General features: G+C 32.8%; 4 protein-coding genes and 1 pseudogene across 4 annotated transcripts in view; 1 reads left to right on the top strand and 4 right to left on the bottom strand.

The window, feature by feature from the left end:
• The window catches only part of LOC134268321 (26S proteasome regulatory subunit 6A-B), a 56,941-nt gene extending 34,530 nt beyond the window's left edge, over positions 1–22,411 (top strand). Inside the window, exons 12-13 of the mRNA XM_062750566.1 lie at positions 21,552–21,633; positions 22,132–22,411. Coding sequence (XP_062606550.1) covers positions 21,552–21,633; positions 22,132–22,242 — 193 coding nt within the window. The 3' untranslated portion in view covers positions 22,243–22,411. The remainder of the gene's footprint in view (positions 1–21,551; positions 21,634–22,131) is intronic.
• Positions 1–22,449, bottom strand: part of LOC134268319 (monocarboxylate transporter 13-like) — a 58,722-nt gene that overhangs the window by 15,788 nt on the left and 20,485 nt on the right. The window lies entirely within an intron of this gene.
• Positions 2,112–4,795, bottom strand: LOC134268320 (monocarboxylate transporter 13-like). The gene is made up of 4 exons (XM_062750564.1): positions 4,516–4,795; positions 4,286–4,429; positions 2,787–3,695; positions 2,112–2,284 (listed from the first exon to the last, which is right to left on the bottom strand). Exons 1-4 carry the CDS (start codon positions 4,691–4,693, stop codon positions 2,127–2,129), a joined length of 1,389 nt encoding a protein of 462 aa, XP_062606548.1. The 5' UTR covers positions 4,694–4,795; the 3' UTR covers positions 2,112–2,126.
• LOC134268311 (monocarboxylate transporter 2-like) lies at positions 7,001–10,879 on the bottom strand (annotated as a pseudogene).
• LOC134268310 (monocarboxylate transporter 13-like) lies at positions 12,418–15,481 on the bottom strand. Its single transcript, XM_062750554.1, has 4 exons — positions 15,208–15,481; positions 14,272–14,415; positions 13,206–14,102; positions 12,418–12,856 (listed from the first exon to the last, which is right to left on the bottom strand). The coding sequence occupies exons 1-4, from the start codon at positions 15,383–15,385 to the stop codon at positions 12,708–12,710; spliced, it is 1,368 nt and encodes a 455-aa protein (XP_062606538.1). The 5' UTR covers positions 15,386–15,481; the 3' UTR covers positions 12,418–12,707.

Here is a 22,449-nt window from a genome sequence, read left to right as displayed (position 1 = left end):
ATGTATAATGTTCTCATTAGGAATAAAAAAAGGGGGATTATAACATTATAAAATGGAGTGAAAATGGGAAAGAATTTAGTGAAAAATACTGGGAAAAAAATTTTTGAGCTACCTTTCAAAATAACCCAAGAATCAAAATTTCAATGGTTACAATTCCAAATCTTACATAGAATAATAGATCGACAGATAAGAAGTGAAAAATTAAATATCAATTATATCAATTATATCCTAATTTAATATGATATTTCATCTAATACTAAAGTAAACTAAATGTAAAATCTCTACAATTTATAAAAATTCCACAAAACCTTAAAATATATGCTTTGGAAAAGTATACACACATTAACTCTACCAAAACCATTTTTAGACTATTTCAATCTCCTTTAAAAGGAGAGCTCCATATAAAGATATACAAATATGATCAAATTCTAAAGCTAAAATCTTTGATTTTTTTTTCTTTGTCAAATGATAGTTGATAGCTAAAGATACCGTATCTAAAAAAATAAGTTAATTCTGGTGATTAATTTGGGATTAATTTGTTGACCCACCTCCTTAAAAAGAACAAAAACGATCATTTTCCCATACTTTTACAATTTTTCTATGATATGAGTGGGTCTTAGCTCCATTTTTTGAAAGATAATCCTTAAAGTAAAATATACATTTTTGGTTTACAAAAACATGGAGCGATTAACCCATTACACCTTTAAAGTACACTTTTACGGCAAACATTCGCAAATTTCCGAGAAATACTTCCAGTCCATTAAGTCAAGGGTTATATCACAAACATGATTTAAATACCCACAATCATCATGAGCCATGTAGCATAGTAGTTATCGCGTTAGTCTCAAAGCAGTATGATTACTCGGATTTTTATTGCTAGGGGGTTTGAATCCCACGAATACCATCTAATATGTATTTTAAAAGAAAAAAATTTTAAGAGATATTTTTTCTTTTAGAATTTTTTTCCTCATTAATTCATAAATTTCCATAATGAGGAGTTAATCTAAATACTCAATTCACATATTGAAAATGCTTTCTTAATATCTTACGCTATAGGCTTTCTGCCCGCCTTGTCCCCCCATCTTCTTTCATTTTATACCTTAATGTCCAAAATATGATAATTTGAGGAAAAAAAATCCTCATAGACATATAATGAGGAATGATTTACATCATCGCAATAAAAAATATTGTCTTGCTTGGCATACGATCATATTTTGAAACATCATTCTTTTCGCCCAGTTTTTAATCAGCAAATAAAAAAAACGAATCTTGAAATTGTCTTAAAAACTTTCGGTGATTTTGAAATTTTCAGTGATCTACGTCCCTGGTTTAATTAAGTAAAAATCCAGCTGATTATAGAGCCTCGTTTCTAGCTCCTCCTCCTCATTCCTTATATGAGTAAATGCATGCATTTCTTCAGTGTAAGAATTAACCTGATAAACATCTTTATTTTACTATAAATTCCAACAGATCACATATCGATTGTAAAACGATCGGATATTTCTGATGAACAGCTGATTATAGCTTTGATTACAGGTAAGGGACTGGACAAAATCTATCACAATGATGGGACCGATACAAACAGGCATAGAACAATGAGTATTTCCATCGAAGAAAACCATGGGACAAAATTTTTTAGCATTAAGTACCCTTGGGACACAAACTTTTTTCAATGAATTACAGTACTTAATAACCTCGAGAGAAAATATTCATTATATTTAAAAATATATTATTAAAAAAAATTAAAAGTCATAACTCAAACGAAGGATACTAAATTAAAGTCTTATTATGGGCAGCTCTCTTGCAGATTCTAAACTAAAGAAAATGCAATTTCTCAAGGGTTCAGCTTTGTATTTTACTTTATCTATGTGGCCTCCCTAACGTACTGGAACAGGTGAACACTGGTGAACATGTACTTTTTTTGCATTTTAACTACATGGTCATTTCACGCTGATTACCTATTACTGAAGGAATGAATCCAATGGCTACATGTACCAAAGTTATACTGTATAACCTAGGTTGGGGCAGTTTACGCTTTAAATGATTTTTAGTCAAAAAATTAAGAAAAGACACTGATGCAGCCCATTAAACCGTCCATAAGAACAACTAGAGAATGTATTTGTATTTTATGTCCCTTCCTCGGTTGATGTTATGACATATGTATTGGACCGCCGGAAACAGTCTCTCAGTGGAACAAGCATCATCACGAGTCCACTGAGCAGAGTAGCCGCCCCTGCCGGGTAATACGCCATGGCGTACGAACCTGTTTCCTGTACCAGGTAACCTTTGTGGATCAGAAAGATGAATTAGTTGTTTTTATTTTCTATGATTTCTATTTATTATATTTCATAGCTTATTTCCAATAGCAGCCATGGAAGTAACCATGCATTAGGAAGTAACTATGCATTAGCAAAATGATCAATCAACAACGAAAAATAAGTAATATGAGGCCTGGCAGCGCTCGCCAAAATTCCTAATACTTCCAATAGAAATGTTCGCGAGCGCGCGCTTTGTTGAACAGAGGCCTGGTCAACCTCTTTCACGTATTCTATTTTCATATTTAATTATCTCAGACTGAAAGCTTTTATTTTTGCTGCATATTTGCATTAAATCTCGTGCACTGCATGTATTAGCATTATATGTTGAAGAATCAATGCATACATTTCAGTTAAATATACGTCAGAGACTGAAGTGAGGTACATTTTATATAAATGTTTTTGCATTGCTCATGGTAACATCAAGATAAATAAATCATCTAAGTATAGAAAATGTTTTAGAACATGTACCTCCTAAAGGTGGTCCCAGGAGCGTTCCCGCCCCGGAGACTAGAGTTAGATATCCCATACTTTCCCCACTCAGCTCACTTCCAACGAAGTCAGACAAAAGAATTACCAACAATCCGAGGGATATCCCGAATCTCACTCCATACAAAGAATTCAAAATGGCGAATGCGTCCATTGTGTGAAATAGCGGTACTGAAAAAGCGAGGAGACAGAAGCCCGACACAAAATTTGTGGCCATGAACAAGAGACACCGGTTGATTTTCCGATGGTTTCCAAGAATTCCACCAATAACGGAACCAACTACCATTGCGCCTTGATCAATGGATACGAGCGATGCTGCTTGGGTTCCATCAAGACCAACTTTCGTGTAATAATCTGGTCCAAGAAGCAGGTGCACAGAAGAACCAAATTTCCACAAAAGGTTATTTATCGTGTAAATAACATACGGTAAGTTAGTCATTAAACTCGTCGCTCTTGACTTTTCTTCTATCAGTTTCTTTCTCTGTCCTTTCGTAATTTTCTTGGAGACATCTATACCCGAAGAATTGTTCTTACATGTCCCATTTTGATAATTCAGGCCTCCATTTATTTCAGTGATTGTATAAATTGTGCTCTCAGTGAAATCATTGTCATCGGCGATATTCTTCGTTTTAAATTTTTTCCATGACCGTTGAATCGGAGATTCCCTCATTAGACCAGAGAGGAGCACTGTTTGTAAATTCACTGCTGCTAGAATATAAAACGAACCTCTCCATCCGAACACCTCAATTAGAAATTCAATCAAGTGTGGAAACACAACACCTCCAAGCGAGGAACCGGAAGTGACGATTCCTGTAACCAGCCCTTTATTTTTATCAAACCACAGAACAGATAAAGTGTGGGTAGGAAGATATAGTAAACAAAATCCAATGCCTAAAATGAATAAATACATGAAATATCAAACACAGTAAATCGTTAGTTAAATGACCACAAAGTATTTTACCCCAGTGAGTAAGTAAATGATTTTCACTTAGTAAAATACTTTTACAGGCGTAAAACTACATTTCATTATGAGTAACAATGTCCGTGTTTTACTGCAGCAAAAATAATATTGTGGAGTAAAAATTAATAATTGTGACTATCAAGAGTATGGTTGAAGTATTTCGGCAATAAGCAGTTAAAAAACACTTCTTCCCAGAAACAACAATGTGGGACTTGCTTGCTGAAACACCCTGTTTTTACTTGATATATATACAAGTAAAATATTTTTGATTGATACATAATAATATTTGATAATTAAAAGCGAAACACGTGCTACTAGTATGACATGATGGACTTTTCTTGATTATCTCCCCTTGGAAGAAGACACAATTTATATTGTACCAAGTTTGGTCAAAATTGGCCTAGTGGTTCTTGAGAAGAGGTTGATAATATAAAAAGTTTATAGATGGACAGACGGACAGACAAAAGGTGATCAGAAAAGCTCACTTGAGCTTTCAGCTAAGGTGAGTTAAAAAACTTACCAGTTATAACTCCGAAGAACACTATCAGGTATGGTATATTTGGAGTAAATGGTAACACAGATAGCCCGACACTACTCATTATGGCGCCCAATAAACAAACCTTTCTGTAAGACATCTTCCGCATAAGGAAACTGGCAAACGGGCCTTAAAGTAAGTAGTATTTTATGTATAAGTATAATTATTACAACTTATTAAACTATTATTAAATTAATTATTAAACTTATACAGACCTGAGCCCAACTGAAATCCAAGATGTATTAAACCGACAGAAGAAATTATTGATAAGCCCGAATCAAACTCATTTTGTAGCTCTATAACATAGATACCAAAAGAAAGACAGATTCCCAACGTAATGAATTGAATGAGAAATGCTGCAACAGCTATCACTATCCCCCATGGGTTCTCCATCTGGTCAATCTGTACCTTAAACTGATAAATAAGGAATTTAGAGTCTCAATCAAGACCAAAATCTAAAGTGATTGATCAGAAAGATTGTTGTTGATCAGAAGTATGTTTAAAAAGTATCCTTGGTGTTTTAAATTACACAACTCCGACCCTAAAATGTAAATTTCAATTCCTGTTCATGATACTGCAAGTATTTATATTGTATAATATGCATCGTTTGTAGCAACTAATTTTTAAATGTCAATTCTATCTTCAATACTGCAACAGACAAGAACTTGCTAGTTCCAGAAAATAAAAATACTACATCACAAATTAGGATACATTCAGATTTGAAATGATTGTATAAAAAAAAATCTATCGAAGATTAAAATACAAATGCTCGATAACCGTACTTTTTAGAAGTCTTTCAATCATCAAGGGCAGCTTATGAAGTAAAGAAAACAAAGAAAGTTAATAAATCAAGTTTTCTCTTGATTAATTAAAATCAGTTTTTTTTCTCATTTTCAAAATTATTTCTACAAATTTAAATGAATTATACGTAGTAAAAATCTTATCAATCAAGTATACCCGGTTTTATTCATAGGTAATATCTTTACAAACTGTCGCGAATTTCTATACGAGTAAGAAAATATATTCTGTTGTTTGGAGTAAAGATAAAACAAAATTACTCGGATGAACACCTAATTATCGTTTACTATGCAATATGCAATCAATTTTTAATTAACCATCTTTTAAATACACTATATGAAAAGCAGTAACTAAGGTTAATTTCCCAATGAAAAGTTTTAAGAAGGATTTCTTTTCTTGTTTTTGACTGAATCAAATATCAAAATTATATTTGCTTACATTCTGAAAGAAAAAAAAATAAAGTAAACTTTCGGAGTTTATTAGAGCTTTTATTTCCAATGTATTTTCTCGTATTGGTATCAAAAATTTAATTTCATCTTTAATCAACAAGTTCCCGATGAAGTCAAAGCAGAGAATAATCAAAGCTGTTACAGGCAAAGGAAATACCGAGATATTTGATTTTCCTCATTGTTTCATACATCAAATCATAAATTATTAATCAAATTAAATAAATATTTTAATTTTAGTACTTGTTGAAATAGAGATGAGTTTGAATGTTACTAGTATAAAACAATGTTCCCTAGTTGAATTGAATAAAGAGGACTCACGGATTTATGGCCTGTCAACAGGGAATGCTAACTTATCCATAGGCACCTGATCCAATTTCTGAAATTTTCTGGAGCCCGTGTTTAATTCCCTTATTTGCTTTATTTATGGAAATTTTGAAATGGGTTGTTCGTTATCTCCACCTTTTTCAGGGGTTGTTATGAATTTTGCACCCAAAAAATAATTACGTATTTATATTAATTCTGATTATTTAAAAATTAGGTGACAGAGGATATTACGTATTTCTTGGGTTTCAGAAAACAGTGTCTGATTGGAATGATCAACAATATGACTCCACTGAGCAGGGTAACAGATGCAGCCAGATAGAAAGTGACGTCATAGAATTTGTCTAATCCATCAGGTAACCTAATAGAATTAAACACATGTATTTGAAGTTAATATAAATACAGTAAATATTTGTAAAACTAAAAAAAAGTTTAAATATAAATTTATATACTGGTATATTTTAGCTGAAACTGTGTCCATGTCCCTCTAAGCGATAAGATATTATTAAATAACCATTGCAAAAGATGAAAGGATGTTCGAGATATAGTCAGGAAAGTATTACATACAAAAAGAAATGCAGATACCGGGATGCATAGACCAGCATTTCCCCAATATCTGAGGTGTAATGAAACTCAAAATATTCCGTATCACTTTTTAAAACATTTTACATGAATTTTTCTCAATAAATTACTTTTGGATGAAAAATAAAAGAATTGTTTAAACCTCCTAATGGTGGCCCAATGAACATGCCTATTCCACATGCTGACATCAGATATCCCATTCCGTCCCCAATCAGTTGACTTCCGACAAAATCCGACACAATCCGAATGACGAGCAATCCAAGACCTATCCCCGAACTCAGTCCAAACACAGAGTTAATGAAAGCAAGACCCGCCATCGTTTGTAGGACTGGAAATGTGCAGGCAAGTATGCAGAAACCCGATAAAAGGTTTGAGAATAAGAATAAACCGTTTCTGTTGAAGCTGCAAAGATTACCCAGAATTCCACCGACAATACAACCGACCACCATTGTGCATTGTTGTATGGATAAGAGCAAAGCTGCTTGTTTTAAGTCAAAATCAACTTTAGTGTAGTAGTCTGGCCCAAGAAGTTATTGTACAGAGCCACCTAAATTACACAAAAATTATTTACCGTTAATAGAATATTTGGTAGGTTAGTAAGTAGTTTCCTCGTTCTTGACTCTTTTACTGTATGCTTCACTTGTTCGTCGATTCTAGTTTGGTCTCCAGCTTTTCGGCCTGTAACAAAATTTTCAATTATTGATCCATTGTTTCGAAATTTCTTTCCATCATCATCATGGATTGTATAAATGTCTGTGCGCTGCTGGTGAAATGATCGCTAATAGTTTTAGTTCTTGAACTTTTCAATGTTTTCTGCAATGGATATTCTCTCATTAGACTGGAGAAAACGACTGTTTGTAGATTCAGCGATGCAAGAATAAAAAAGGAACCTCTCCATCCAAATCTTCCAATTAAAAATTCAGATATGGAAACGCAACGCCGCCTAGCGAGGAACCGGAAGTGATGATACCTGTAACTAGACCTCTATTGTTTTCAAACCAGAGTCCGGATAGGGTGTGTGACGGAATGTAGAGAAAGCAATATCCGGTACCTAGAATGTGGTAATATTTAAGGAATGAAGCTTATTTCAACTTAAGTCATCCGATATAACATAACTTGGGGCAGTTTACACTTTATAAACCGCGATGCGGTTTATAAGAAAGCGTAAACGTTTTTACGTTTTTGACGTAACTCATTGTGACGTAGGCAAGTTATTTTATACAAAATATTATATGTTCCTCTGAATGATTCAGCCAATGAAATTGCTTGATACAAGTGAAATTAAATTATATTGAATTAATACTTCAAATAATCAGTTAAACAAGAATGTTGAGAAATTTATTATATTATACATTTTACAGTTTCTTGAGAAAATTGAAAAATTTGATTTTAAGACGTGTATATACCTGTTAATGCACAAAGAGCACGATTAAAAATGGTATATTTGGAGTAAAAGTAAAACAGAGAGACCAACACTGCTCATTATGGCGCCCAGTAAACAAACCTTTCTCTAGGACATCTTCCGCAAAAGGAAACTGGCAAGTGGTCCTTGAATATAACCATTTATAGTAAATGATGATAGTTGGTAAGCAAAAATAAATTACAACCAAGTATACAGAATTTTCAATTTGTATTCTTTTAATGAAGGAAACCTCTAAAACACATGTTTGTAGTATAAGAAATATATTTATGTTTGAAATAATTTATATATTAACCACATCAAAAGTTTCTTTGATAAAAAATAAATCAACGTTCGCATGCATTGCACTGTAAACCATGTACTCGTTAAAATGATTTTTGTTGTTATCATAACGAGGACAGTCTAAATGAAATATGCAATGTCTAGTGATTCTGTGTAATGAAATGGATTTCAGAGGGTTGGAAGACGAAGATATGAATTTTTTTTCTAAAGTATTAGTTTAATTTATTTTAATTTTTGGACAAATAGCCAAAGTATAAAACAATGTTGCGAAAAGAAAAAAGGAAGGCGAAGATATGATTTTTTTTCTAAATTATTAATGCCATTTTAATTTTTGGACAAATAGCCAAAGTATAAAACAACGTTGCGAAAAGAAAAAAAAGTTTCTTGACCAAGTCACTTAATATTAGACATACCTGTACAAAGTTGAAAGCCAAAGTGTATGGATCCAATAGATGAAATAATGGACAGTACAGACTCGTACTCGTTTTATAGTTCTGTAACATACATACCAAAGGAAAACAGATTCCAAATATACTGAAAGGATTAAGAAACGCACAAGAACATGATATGGGAAAATTTTCTGACTATGTGACCGAGAATTATGAAAATTGGTCAGATGCTTATTTTGGTTACTTTGCACTAAAATCACTAGTCAAAACTACTCAACCATGAAATGTATGGCATCACGTAGGGGAAATGATAAAAAGTCAAAAACACGTGAATGTTAATGATGATAATTTTGTTATAAAATTTTGTAGTACAATACTATGCATTAGAGTTATAGACATCGTTTTTGCATATTTGCAGTCAGTATAAATTTCTTGCAATCGTGGTATGGCTGACGGAATCTACTGTGGGTTTAGAAATTGAATTCAATATTGCACAAGTGAATAAAAAGGCAAAAACATACTGATGTTCAGATTGTTTTCAACTTTTCAACCAAGTAAAAGTGTTTTTGGTTGTCAGAGAGTGAACTTAAAATGTTTCCAATCAACCATGACGATGACGTTGGCGCGTACCAACGTCACAACAAGATAGGGCTTTTCATCACGCCACCTCGGTTATTGTCAAGGCATTATCACCAAAACTGATATTTATTCAGCAGACAAACATACTCACTTTTTTCACCCTAAACTGACAGAAACTCTCCACTCTAATTTGGGCCGCGAGCTTGGCCTGCCTACGTCGATTTTACTCTCAAACGCACACGTACGCGTCGTTTGCGTAATGTTTTTTAGCATGTTTACACTGGAAAATGTAGCTAATATTTGTCGATATTTTTTTTACAAACATTCACAAGTACTTAACCTGCTGGGTTCTATATATTCTTTTTTTAATCGAAAATTCGCGGGATTCGATTGAGCAGGGGGATTGGTTGACTTTGGAATAGTACAGCTAATCTCAGCCATCAAGACTTCCGTCGAAAGGGTTGAATAATAATGCTTTGAAAAAATAAATGCTCTGGTGAACGCAATGCACAGAAAAATCAAGTTTGTTACTGATGCGAAAGGGAGATTATGAGAATTTTTAGTTTTATTTTTGGGGGGTGTCACCATATTGATATCAATATCTCAGGAACTATCACTCAAAATCGCACAAAATTTTGGTAACTTGTTGATTAAAGATGAATTAAAATGTATGATAAAAATGCTGAAAAACATATCTGAAATAATTGTTTTAATTTAACTCAAAAGTTTCTCTGCGTTTCTTAATCCTTTCAGTATATTATGAATTGAATGAGAAACGCCGAGAAGGCTTAAATCATTCCCCATGAATTCTTCATTAGACTTCAGTTGTCCTTTTACAGGCAAGTAAAAAAGATTTTAAATCACGCCGAGATTTAATAAGTTAATATCAAAGATTTCTTGTTACTCGCCAGATGTCGATTTTTTTTTTATTTTTGCGTGATCCGAAACACATGTGATATAATACAAGTTTTGATTTATAATTGCATTTTAATTTACATGTAACATATATTTATGAACCCTAACGCATATTCTCCATACTTTAGGCCTCAAATTGCTAAATTGTATGGTTGCAAAGTTGTGTACTTAATAATTTTTAAAAGCATGCTAAAACTAGAGGTATGGTGAACAATGAACGCACTAAATGATACCACCGCCTCCCATATGAATATAATGACAGTATCTATGTTTTGCTATGGGAAACCCAAAATATTTATCAAAAAGAAAAAAAAGGAGGTGCACGATGGCAATATGTAATAAAGATTCTGTGAAATTCTCATTAAATTCCATTCAGTGGTATACATGTAAGAGGAGTTGCGGATAAAAGATGGGAACCCCGATAGACAGACGAACGGACGGATGGAAAAACCGATTAATATATACCCTCCCGCTTTTCAAGCGGGGTATAACAATAATGTCAGCTTAAATTGGTCTTTTTCTTAGTAAATGTCAGGAACAGGTTACTTTAAATCATTTTGAGAGAATTTCAAAATCAAATCCGATTTTCCTATTGTCATACATGCAAAATTACTTTAAAAAAACTATGGGAAAAACTTTTATGATTTTGAGCCACTCTTTCTAATGCTATTGGAATACACTGTGTCCACTCACTCACTTTTCAAAGTTATGGCAGGTTGCGTCAATTTAGTGATATTAGATGTCGATACATTACTGAAAAAAACCTTCAGTTTTCAAATTAATACAGCTGTTAAGTATAAAAAGCTTCAAAGAACTGTGCGATTTAGGTATTTACCTCCAACATTCTTTTGAAATACGTGAAAGTATCTCAAAACATTTTCTGTCTAAATTATATGCATAAACTCTATATTGTTTAAGGTTGTTACCATCTACCATTATATACTACACTATTATTTGATGTTTGTTATATTTACTTAATACGTAAAAAAAACCCGTTAAACAACAAACAATCTAAACGTTTGGTCATCTGATGAAGTCATATATTCAATTATACTAGCGCAAATCTAAACTTTAAAGGTTGTCAAATTGCATAGCAACTGTCATTAGAATAATCTCAGACTTTGAGCTGGTATTTGACACAGCTGGCGAAGATGCAGCATCTATAGACTATAGCTCTACAGATGGATGGACATTTTTATTACAGCATATACTCTCTCAACTTCGAACGACGGGGTTAAGAAAGTTACTTAATTGATCATGACACATTGATTCTGAATTTTAATTTTACTAAAAATACTACCTAAGGGGGCTTCAATAAAAATTGACCAATCATGGCTCTGCTGTTGTTAAGAAGATTGAAAAAAAATTCTAAGTATTCCTATGGAAAATTTGATGATTTATTGTGGCTCCACCCCACCAGAGGGGTCATGATTTGGAAAAAAAATCTTCAATCCTCACAGCCAAGGGATGTTTCCAAATGAATTTCATCTTTCCTGGCCAGATGTTTTTGGAAAAAAATGGTTTTCCCAATGTTAAAAAGAAATCCCGTATATTTCTATTTAAAACTTTGATCGTCCCTTGTATCCTATAATTCCTAAATAAAACTTTTGTTCCCCCCCTGTGGCTCCGCTCTAACTCTAGGGGTCTTGATTTGAACATACTACAATCTACACTACCTGATGCTGCTTTCGTATAAATATGACAGGAATTTTAAAGCATGCCACTAAATTTTTAACTATTTCTACATTATCTTCCCTTCATTTGAATAAACTTGAATCCCCTTCACCCTAGGATGCTTTGTGGCCAGTTTGCTTATAATTGGCCCAGTGGTTCAAAGTCAAAAATGCGAAAAGTTTCTACAGACAAAATGTGATCAGGAAAGTTCACTTCAGCTTTCGACTGTATTTGCTGACAAGGTCAGACCATTAGATCTTGCGACATGTTGATTTCAAATGGGACTGTTGATATCCTTGTGTCATTATCTTATTTGTCGCTAACTTGTCTTTTTATAGCCAATTTATGGAAATAACGAAGTTATTAACAATCAAACTAATCGTGAGGGAGACAAAAGTTCGATATATTAACTAAAAGTTCACTGAGTCCTCGTTAAGAGCCCCAATCCCTTCCCTCAAAACTTTACGTCAAAAAGGTTGATTAGAATTTCAGTATCAAGAAAAAGTATTAAAGATTAATAATATCATGAAGAGAAAAAACGTAAGGAGAGGAACTCGTAAGTTGAAAGAACTTGTTTCCAATCCATTTGATTTATTTAAAAAAAAACATGTTCAAAACAAAGAACTTTAGCCGATGAAGTCAATGCCGAGTGATCAAGGCTGTGGAAGGCATAAGAAATTATTATGAATTTATTTTATTGTACTCATTGCTTGTACATCAAATCATAAACAATGGGTCAAAATAAAATGAAATTTTTGTGCCTTGTTGATTAAAAGTGAGTTTTAATGTTACAAAACAATGTTTCATAGTCAAAATCAATACAGGGGGGCTCACGGCAGTTATCTCCCGTCAACAGGGAATGCTTACATCTCAAACCGGATCTGACTGTGTTTCATGCCACCTTTCCTTTATTTATGGAAATGTTGAGATCGATTGTTGTTCGTTATCTTCACCAGAAATATTTACATATTTATATTTCTTTTGTTTATTAAAAAAGATTAGGTCACAGAGGAAATGACGTATTTCTGGGGCTTCCGGAAACAGTGTTTGATTGGAATGATCAACATTATGACACCACTGAGCACGGTAACTGATCCAGCCACGTAAAAGGCGACGTCATAGGAATCTGCCTTCTCTATCAGGTAACCTTATGAAAAACAAATGTAATTAAAATTAAGATAAATACAGTAAATATTTGTAATTTTTTTTTTAAATGGAAAAATAAATTTAAAATAATTTAAATGAAACTGTGTCCATGTCCCTTTAAACAACAAAAATTGTTATTAAAAAGCATGGCAAAGGTGAAAGGCTGTGTGAGATACTATCGTGAGGAAAGTATTACACACAAAAAGAAATACAGATGGAGATTAATTAGACCGGCATGAGTTTCCCAAATTCTGGGGTTTGATGACGCTAAAATATTCCGTATCACTTCTTTTAAACTGTATTTTTTCCTCAATAAATTACTTATGGATAAATAATAAAATAGTTCAAACCTCCTAATGGTGGCCCAATGAACACTCCAATTCCACATGCTAACATCAAATATCCCATTCCGTCCCCAAACAGTTGACTTCCGACAAAATCCGATACAAGTATGACGAGCAATCCGAGACTTACCCCCGAACTCAGTCCAAACACAGAGTTAATGAAAACAAAACCCGCCATTGCTTGTAGAACTGGAAATGTGTAGGCAAGTATGCAGAAACCTGATAAAATGTTTGAGAATAAAAATAAACCGTTTCTGTTGAAACTGCGAAAATTACCCAAAATTCCACCGACAACACAACCGACCACCATTGTGCCTTGTTGTACAGATAAGAGCAAAGCTGCTTGTCTTAAGTCAAAACCAACTTGAGTGTAGTAGTCTGGTCCAAGAAGTAATTGTACAGAGCCACCTAAATTCCACAAAATATTATTTATAATTAATAAGACATATGGTAAGTTAGTAAGTAGTTTCATCGTTCTGGACTTCACTTGTTCGTCGATTCTAGTTTGGTCTGCGGCTGTTTGGCTTGTAGCAATATTTTCAATTATTGGTCCATTGTTTTGAATTTTCCTTCCATCATCATCAAGGACTCTATAGATTGTTTGTGTGCTATTGGTGAGATTATTCCTGATATTCTTAGTTTTTGATTTTTTCCATGTCTTCTGCAATGGAGATTCTCTCATTAGACAGGCGAAAATGACTGTTTGTAGATTCAGCGATGCAAGAATATAAAAAGACCCTCTCCAGCCAAACCTTCCAATTAAAAATTCAATCAGATATGGAAACGCAACGCCACCAAGGGAGGAACCAGAAAAGACGATACCTGTAACCAGAGGTCTGTTGTTTTCAAACCAGAGTCCAGATAGGGTTTGTGAGGAAATAAAGAGGAAGCAATATCCAGTACCTAAAATGTGGTAACATATTGAATTGATACTTAAAATAATCAGTTAAACAAAAATATAGAGAAATTTGTTATATTACCTAGTATACATCATAAAGTTTCTTGAGAAAACTGAAATACAAATTGATAAAACTGAAATACATTTGTACTTGATTTTAAGATGCGTATATACCCGTTAATGCTCCAAAGAAGAAGATTAAAAATGGAATATTTGAAGTAAACGGTAAAACAGAGAGACCAACACTGCTCATAATGGCGCCAAGTAAACAAACCCTTCTGTAAGACATCTTTCGCATTAGAAAACTGGCAATTGGTCCTAGAATATAATCATTTTTAGTAAATGATGATGGTTGGCAAGCAAAGATAAATTACAATCAAGTATACAGAATTCTTAGTTTTTGTTCTTCTAACAACGAAATCTCTAAAAACACACGTTTTGCAGTGCAACAAATCTCTGTATGTTTGAAATAATTTAAATATGAATCGCAACAAATGTTTTTTAAATAAAAAATTACTAGAACGTTAACATGTCTGGCGCTGTAAACCATGAACTCTTGATTGATTTTTTTGTTGTTATCCTAGGAAGGACATTCTAAATAAAACGTGCAATACCTAGTAAATTTGAGTTATATATTCCGTATATTGAAATGGACTTCAGAGGGTTGGAAGTCGCCCGAGTGGCGCAGTGGTTAGAGCGTCTGCTCTAAAGTAGCGAAATAAGGAGTCAATCCTTACGTCGCGGGTTTGAATCCCACTGTGTGACGTAGAGACCGGTCCTTCTGATTAGACCGGATAAACCGAGGTCCCGTGTCGTAGTAGGTGCTAGCTCGAAAAAGATCCTTCCCTGCTCAATGGCCCCGAGTGCAGAGTATAGGACAAAATTTGCAGCTCTCTACTGGCAAGTGGTGGTGTTTCCATATGAGTGAAAAATTCTTGAGAGGGAATTTAAACAATATACAATCAATCAATCAATCAGAGAGTTGGAAAACGAATAATTGAATTAAAAAAAATATGTGTGCCATTTTGATCTTTGGACAAATAGCCAAAGTATAAAACAACGTTGCGAAAGAAAACGTATCTTTACAAAGTCGATTGATATTAGACATACCTGTACAAAGTTGAAAGCCAAAATGTACAGATCCAATAGATGAAATTATGGACAGACCAGTCTTGAACTCGTTTTGTAGTTCTATAACATAGATACCAAAGGACCGGCATATCCCAAATATTATAAATTGAATAAGAAATGCCGAGACAGCTACAACTATTCCGCATGGATTCTTCATTTGCTATTAATTGTCCTTTTTACAAGCAAGTAAAAATAGATTTGAAATCACGTTGAGATATGAGATGGCAATTTCAAAGATTCTTTGTTACTCCCCAAAAGTCATATTTATATATATTTATTTAGTTTTTGTATAATCCGCAACACATCTGATAAATACAAATTTACATTCATAATGCATCATAATTTACATGTAACACATATATTTCTGAACCCCAGCACACAATCTTTATACTCTAGGCTCCAAAGTCTAAGATTGGCAAGGTTGTCTACGTGATGCTACATATCATTAATGATAAAAATACATATCATTAATGATAAAAATACATATCATTAATGATAAAAGAAACATGCTTAAACAATACAGTCAGCTTAAATTGGTCTTCTCCTTTGTAAATGTTAGAAACAGGTTTCTTTCAATCATTTTGAAAAGCAAAACTGATTTCCCTAATGCCATATCTACAAAACTAAGTAAGGGGGGGGGGGAATTATGGTTTTGGGCTACTCTATTTAGGTTAATTAGGTATAATTAAGCTATATTTGATTTCAAAACACCTATAAAGAAGATTAACTTCAACTGCTCTGGAATAAAAAGATACATTAGCGTCGCTTTGGTGAATTTTGGTGAATTTGGTTCATTTCAAAATGCCACGAACATATTGTCCCCCGCTTGAAAAGAGGGGGATATTAATCTGGGTCGGTCCTGATACAGATACGGTATCAGTTCGTTCAATCAAGACGAACTGGTACTGTACCTGTGTATAATTTCATGCCTGGGAGAAATTATTTGAGGAATTATCATGCTGAGTTTGTGTATACATTTACATATCCTTTCTTATTTAATGTAAATATGTTGAAGGCTAGATCAAAGTCTAATAAAAATTGGACAGAAATTATGACACAAGCATTAGAACTATTTTAGTCTGTATAGATGTGTCCCTACAGAGACAGATAATAGAACGTGGGATAATTAACACTGCATGGTGAATATGTAGAAATTTCGCTCTGTGTCATCTCTAAACAGCAGAAGTAAACTCAACTCAGCACAATCAGATACGCTATTTAGACGGTGTGTGCATGTATATAATTATTTAAATCAATTTATCATATTTCAAGTGGGAAAAAATCCGTCATAAGTTATGATACATATGTTTGTTAGCATAACAAATGTTCTTGTTATAATGGCAAAAATGAACTGAAAATTTTTTTAAGTATGTTTTGACATTTTGTTGACTTTTTTTTAAATACACCAAAGTAACTTTTAATCTTTTATTAGTCCATATCTTGTATTTCTTATATACACTTAATCTTGTTTTCTTGCAAATGCATGATTACGTACAATAGTATGCTTTTGAGAGAGAGTGGAGAAAAATACATGAAAATATTAGGGAAGTCAAATCGGTCAATATTTGATAATCAGTTACTCGGACTTTTCCCCGATTGAATATACTCGGTTACTAGGTAAGATGTTGATAACATTTTGTTCTTGACCTTAGTTAATCTCTGTTAAAGGTACTTGGACACAGATTTGAAGTTAATATTTTCTGTATATAACACGAATTATATATTTTAATAGCATTTCACACAAAAATTATTTTAAAATCTTATTTCATTTAAAAGTCATTAAAACCTGCCACTTTTCCTAAGAATTAAGAATAAAGTTAAAATTTGTGAAAGTGCAAGGATGTGTCAATCAAACCCGCCAAAAAATGTGAAGTTTTAATAACTTTTAAATGAAATAAGATTATTAAATAATTTTTGTGTGAAATGCTATCAAAATATATAAGTCGTAATATTATGAGAACATATTAACTTCAAATCTATGTCCAAGTACCTTTAACCCATGGTCACAAATTAAACATGTACAAATAAACATCAATTCATCAGAAATTATTTTATTTTTTGGTACTAAGTTATTTATCAAATAATTCACAAAAAAATTAATGCAGAATTAATACACCCATAATTACAAAAAGTTGTTTTGGATCTATTTGATCAGCGCAAAAGGAGGACAAACTGTAGTGCAGGTTTGTTTATTAAACTTAGCGAACGTTGAAGGGATCGCTAGTCTTATAACAATTCATTTATTCATGGTTGTTTCCAGTTTTCCAGTATATACACAACTAACTATGCAAATTGACTTTCAGCAGTATTGAATATTTTGTTATTTCTAAATATATATTTCCTCACCGTTGAAGTGGGTAGCGGCATTTCTATGCATGTCATATTTCAATGCTGTGTACTGAAAATACTTAATTAAATGATGTTTACTGAAACAATCATTGAAGGATGAACCCATTGATAAGCCATCCATGCAAAAATTAAGGACCACAATAGTTGACATCGACTCTGTGCCTGCTAGGTAATTGGTCATTAATTACTGTATATTCACAGCAACATGTAAAGGAACTTGAACTTTATTCTCATGACTGAGTGACAAAACAGTAAAAAGAAGATATATACAGCATAATGAACATGAAATATTACATGCATAAAGAAAAGATAACAGAGTAATATCAACCAAGAGAGCTAACTCTTTTAATTATAATATCTAACAATTTACAAATCTTACAGAGTTTATTAGTATTGGTTACATTATGAAGCATTTCAAATTTCAAAATATTTGGATTCAAATAAAAATATTTTGACAAATACATGAGTTCTTTATTGACACATAAAAATAAGTGCATTTAAATAAGTAATGAAATTCATCCTCAATGTCATTGTTATTACATAATTTACAAATTCTGTTTTCTCTAGGGATTATAAACCATCTACCAGTCTCGATGGGTAATTTGTATTCCCAGTTCTAAATAAACAATATTTTTTGGATTGTTTTGGAGGCAATTTCAACAAATAGTCTTCAAAAATTTATGATTTTTAAAAATTCTATAGTTCAACCCTTTGGGGGAAGTTTGCACTTCACTAAACCATGTTTGTTTAAACTGATCTAAATGAGTGGTATATACTTTATTTTTAAGCCAAGATATATTAATTGAACTTTCATACCAGACATAAGTCAATCCACTTTCATTTAAAATTTTCTGTACAAAATCACACCATGGATTCTTATTAGTCCAGTCAATTTAGCAAAATTTGGGGCATGACCTTAAACAAATTGCAACAGAAAAAAATTTTGTGGCATACGCCTCTATACTCTCATATCATACTTAAATAAAAAATCCACCAAAATCCTCTAGAGGGAAATAATTTTTTTTTGCTTGCAATTAATGATATTTTGGGTCACAAATTTGTCCAAAAATAATTCAATTGATTCATTGTTACAGACTTTTATCTTAAAGTTAACCATCAATATACATACGGACATAAATGTATTTTAAAAATTAATTAATAAATGTTTAGAATATAATGTTTTTTTGAATTTTTTGTTGATAGTTTGAGTCGATTTAAGGGGGCCGAGTCTAATTCGAGTGCGCATGTCTTTGCGCAGCTTTTCAATTTCATGCAGTCATTTGTGCGACGGTACACCCTTGCCAAATGTTACGATTTTGATACAAAATTAACATTATCTGTAACCCCTACTTTTCTGAAAATGTTATTTTACGACAGTAATTAGGGGGAAAAAAAACGCCGAAATGGCTCTACCGACGTCACAATTTTAGGATTTTGTAAGCAACGCATGACGCTGAAGAAAGACGCATGACTCGCTTGTATGTTCAAGACGTCCATGGATATTATACTAAAAACTGATGACAAATCATCTAAATAAGCATACTAACAATTAAAACATTGCTATTTTTTTTAAACAAAAAAAATCCTATGTGCCGATAATTCATCTACATTCATATGTAGTTATACTATAATATGGCAATTTTAGTGGTACTGGGCTTTAAAAAATAAATTTAGTAATTGATTCCTAGACCAAATTAGATGGTGAATTTTTTTGAATTTTCACTATTTTGTGACTTTTTACAATAACTCTCATGTACTTGAATAAAAAAGAAATCTCTAGGGCAGAAATACAAAAAATATGGAAAAAATATTATAAATTGGCGCTTTTCCAACAAATTCCCACAGGGTCCAATAGTAAAATTTGACAACTTTTGAGATGGTCCCCTAAGAAATCGGGGTAGTAAGCATTCGATTTTTAGGTCACTCAGGTGACCTATTGCCATCCGTGTTTGTCCGTCGGCGTCCGTCGTCCGTCGTTCGTCGTGTGTTAACATTTGAACATTTTCAGCTTCTTCTCTGAAACCGCAAAACCAATTTCAACCAAATTTTGTATATAGCATCTGTGGATGAAGGGGAACAAAAATTGTGAATTTCATGGTCCCTGCCCCCCCCCCCCGGGTCTGAGGGGTGGGGCCAAAACCACTAAAATTAATGCAATCTTTAAAAATCTTCTTCTTTACTCCTGGACATCAAGCAGTCAAACTGTTTGCATGATTGTAATCATAATTGAAATAAGCAAAACCTTTGAAATATTCATAAACTTTAAAATTCTGCATCGCTCTCAAATTCACTTTCATTTTTTGACTAAAGTTACTATAAAGCCCTTTGGTAAACACATTATCATTCATTATCATCAATTTTGTGACGTAAACCAGACTATTGTGACGTTAGCCTGGTTCCCTGTCCCTGTTTTGCTTCATATACTCCGCGTCACTAGATGTAGGACACATATAAAATAACAAATAAATCCTTTAAAAAATTAAGAAAAATAGAGGAAATTCGGATGGGCCAAATTCCATTTTTGTTAAACTATTTATGTCAATTTGGTAATATCACCTTATAGACCATATATGGCAACATCTTTTTATGAAAAGGAAAAAGAGCTAATCTTTAGAAATAGAGAACCGTATCACACGATTGTGTGCATTATTTTTCATTCTTAAGGGTTTGCTTTTGTGTTCAGCCAAGTGAAACTCGTATAAAATAAAAATCTCAATATCTTGATAAATACTTCTTGCTTTTTCATAAAACTTAAGCCATGTCAACTTCTATTGCAAAGCTGTCTTGAAATGTATCCAATTTGGTTATCACTTGCAATGTCTTGCAGCAGCAATGTGCATAATACACTTGCAGGACTGCACAGCTGCAGGTCTAATAAAATAATAAAATGACATTTGTCGTATACCGTATCGTATCGTATAACAGATAGTTGAACGTCATGGGTACAACTATTTGTTTTGTTCCTAGCAATTATATGCGTCTTTTTTCTATAGTTGTATGTTTTTCAGCACCTAGGCATGTCTGCCATGCGAAATCGGTGGGCTGCCATTCTCATGATTCCGGATTCATGAAAACTATTGAATAATTCTGTGATCTGTTGTCTCTAGTGCCCCAATTACACGAAGCAATTGTAGAGAGACATCTCTTAAAACATGTCCATGTGTTGAAAGTATCGATCGACATATTTAATACTGTTTTTTTAAGAGTTACATAGATGTTTACATCATATCATAGAATGCTCCTTCTTGGATTTTACAATGGACCTGATAAATTAATACGCAACCAGTTTTAGCAGTTCCGAGTGAAGTTAACCCCTGTTATTTCTTTTGCAGGTAAGGCTATAAAATTCTTTTTCTTAAATAAGTATATTAATGCTACAGGTACAGTGTGATGTCAAAAAATTTTAAACGCTATTGCATGAAAATAAAGAACTATATTCGCTATGCGTAGTTTATTTCTGAAGTCTGTCATGCGATATTCGGCTAAAGTGAAAGTAGGAGTTGGTAAGTCGAATTTTTGTTTTTATTGTGAATTATGAGACTTATCTCAGATAGCTTACATAACTGCTAGTGTCAGTAATACACTTTGAGTATGACAAAGCCTGTGATCTAGTGCACATCAATTTTAAATAGGTTAAACATTATACGGAGGATCCAAAAATTTCCACGTGGTTCTTGCAGACCACGATTAGGTAGCGAGGAACTAATAAATGTTTCTTTGTTTCAAAATACCAGGAAAATGAATGTTAGGTAGGGAGTTATAAACAAATGCTTTATTTATATTCCTCTTTGGATATCAATATATGCCTTTAAAAAATAAAAGATACACACTTAATTATATTGATCTTCTTAGTATGATGATGTTGATTATTTTTGATACGCAAGAATAATATTCGTAAAGCAAAACTCATAATAAAGTTTAAAAACTTTTAAAATATTTTTTTTTAAAAATGATAACTGACTTTTGAATTGTAGCAAAGAAGTAAATTTTGAAGAGTTGGCAAGATGTACAGATGATTTCAATGGTGCCCAGCTCAAGGCAGTATGTGTGGAAGCTGTAAGTCAATGTTTATAATTGTACTTGTACATATGAGTAACACTCCTAATATATTAATATAACACTCGTAATAACAATCAAAATATACTTGTCAAATGAACCATGAAATCATTCTAATTAAAATTAGATATTTGATCCGCTCGAATACTCGCTACACTAACATCTTACAATTTCCCATTGAGGGTCACGTCAGAGGTCAAATTCTATCAACCAATCAAATTGTTACCTGCAAAATCATTGTATATTGTTGAAGCCAATAAGTCTAGAGCTGTTCTGAATTTGACCTCTGACATGACCCTCTATGGGTTGTTCTTAGATGTTAGTGTAGCTAGTCTGTGAGTGGATCTAACATCTAATTTTAATTAGATTACCATGAAATATGGGTGCCTATAATCAGGACATTTTCTTCAAATTCATTTGTTCAATAGAATTTTGTCTAAATTTTATGATGTAAGAAGGCATGAGAAAGATAAAAGTGCATTGTTGTTTTAATTTTAGGGTATGATTGCATTAAGGAGAGAAGCCACAGAATTGGACCATGAAGATTACATGGATGCCATTATTGAAGTTCAAGCCAAGAAAAAAGCAAACCTGATGTATTATGCTTAGCTTAAAGACAGTGAATTTCACAGTGTTACTATTTTGTCATCATCTTTGAGATCTGAAATAATGGAAACAAATACATCTGATGCTGAATGTCATTTTGTGAATGAAACATTCAAACCTAATGTCATTTATAATTAGTGACAATTTATTTGAATAAATGTTATTAAATTCAGATCTTTCCTCATGAAAGCATGCTCTTTCCTTTTGCAG

The sequence above is a fragment of the Saccostrea cucullata genome, unplaced genomic scaffold (assembly GCF_032062105.1).
Source record: "Saccostrea cucullata isolate Sc308-1 unplaced genomic scaffold, CSIRO_AGI_Scuc_v1 ctg2000, whole genome shotgun sequence".
In the NCBI taxonomy this organism is placed as follows: domain Eukaryota; kingdom Metazoa; phylum Mollusca; class Bivalvia; order Ostreida; family Ostreidae; genus Saccostrea; species Saccostrea cuccullata.
Note: the sequence above shows the minus strand (reverse complement) of the source record. Positions and strands in the feature narration are given on the sequence as shown.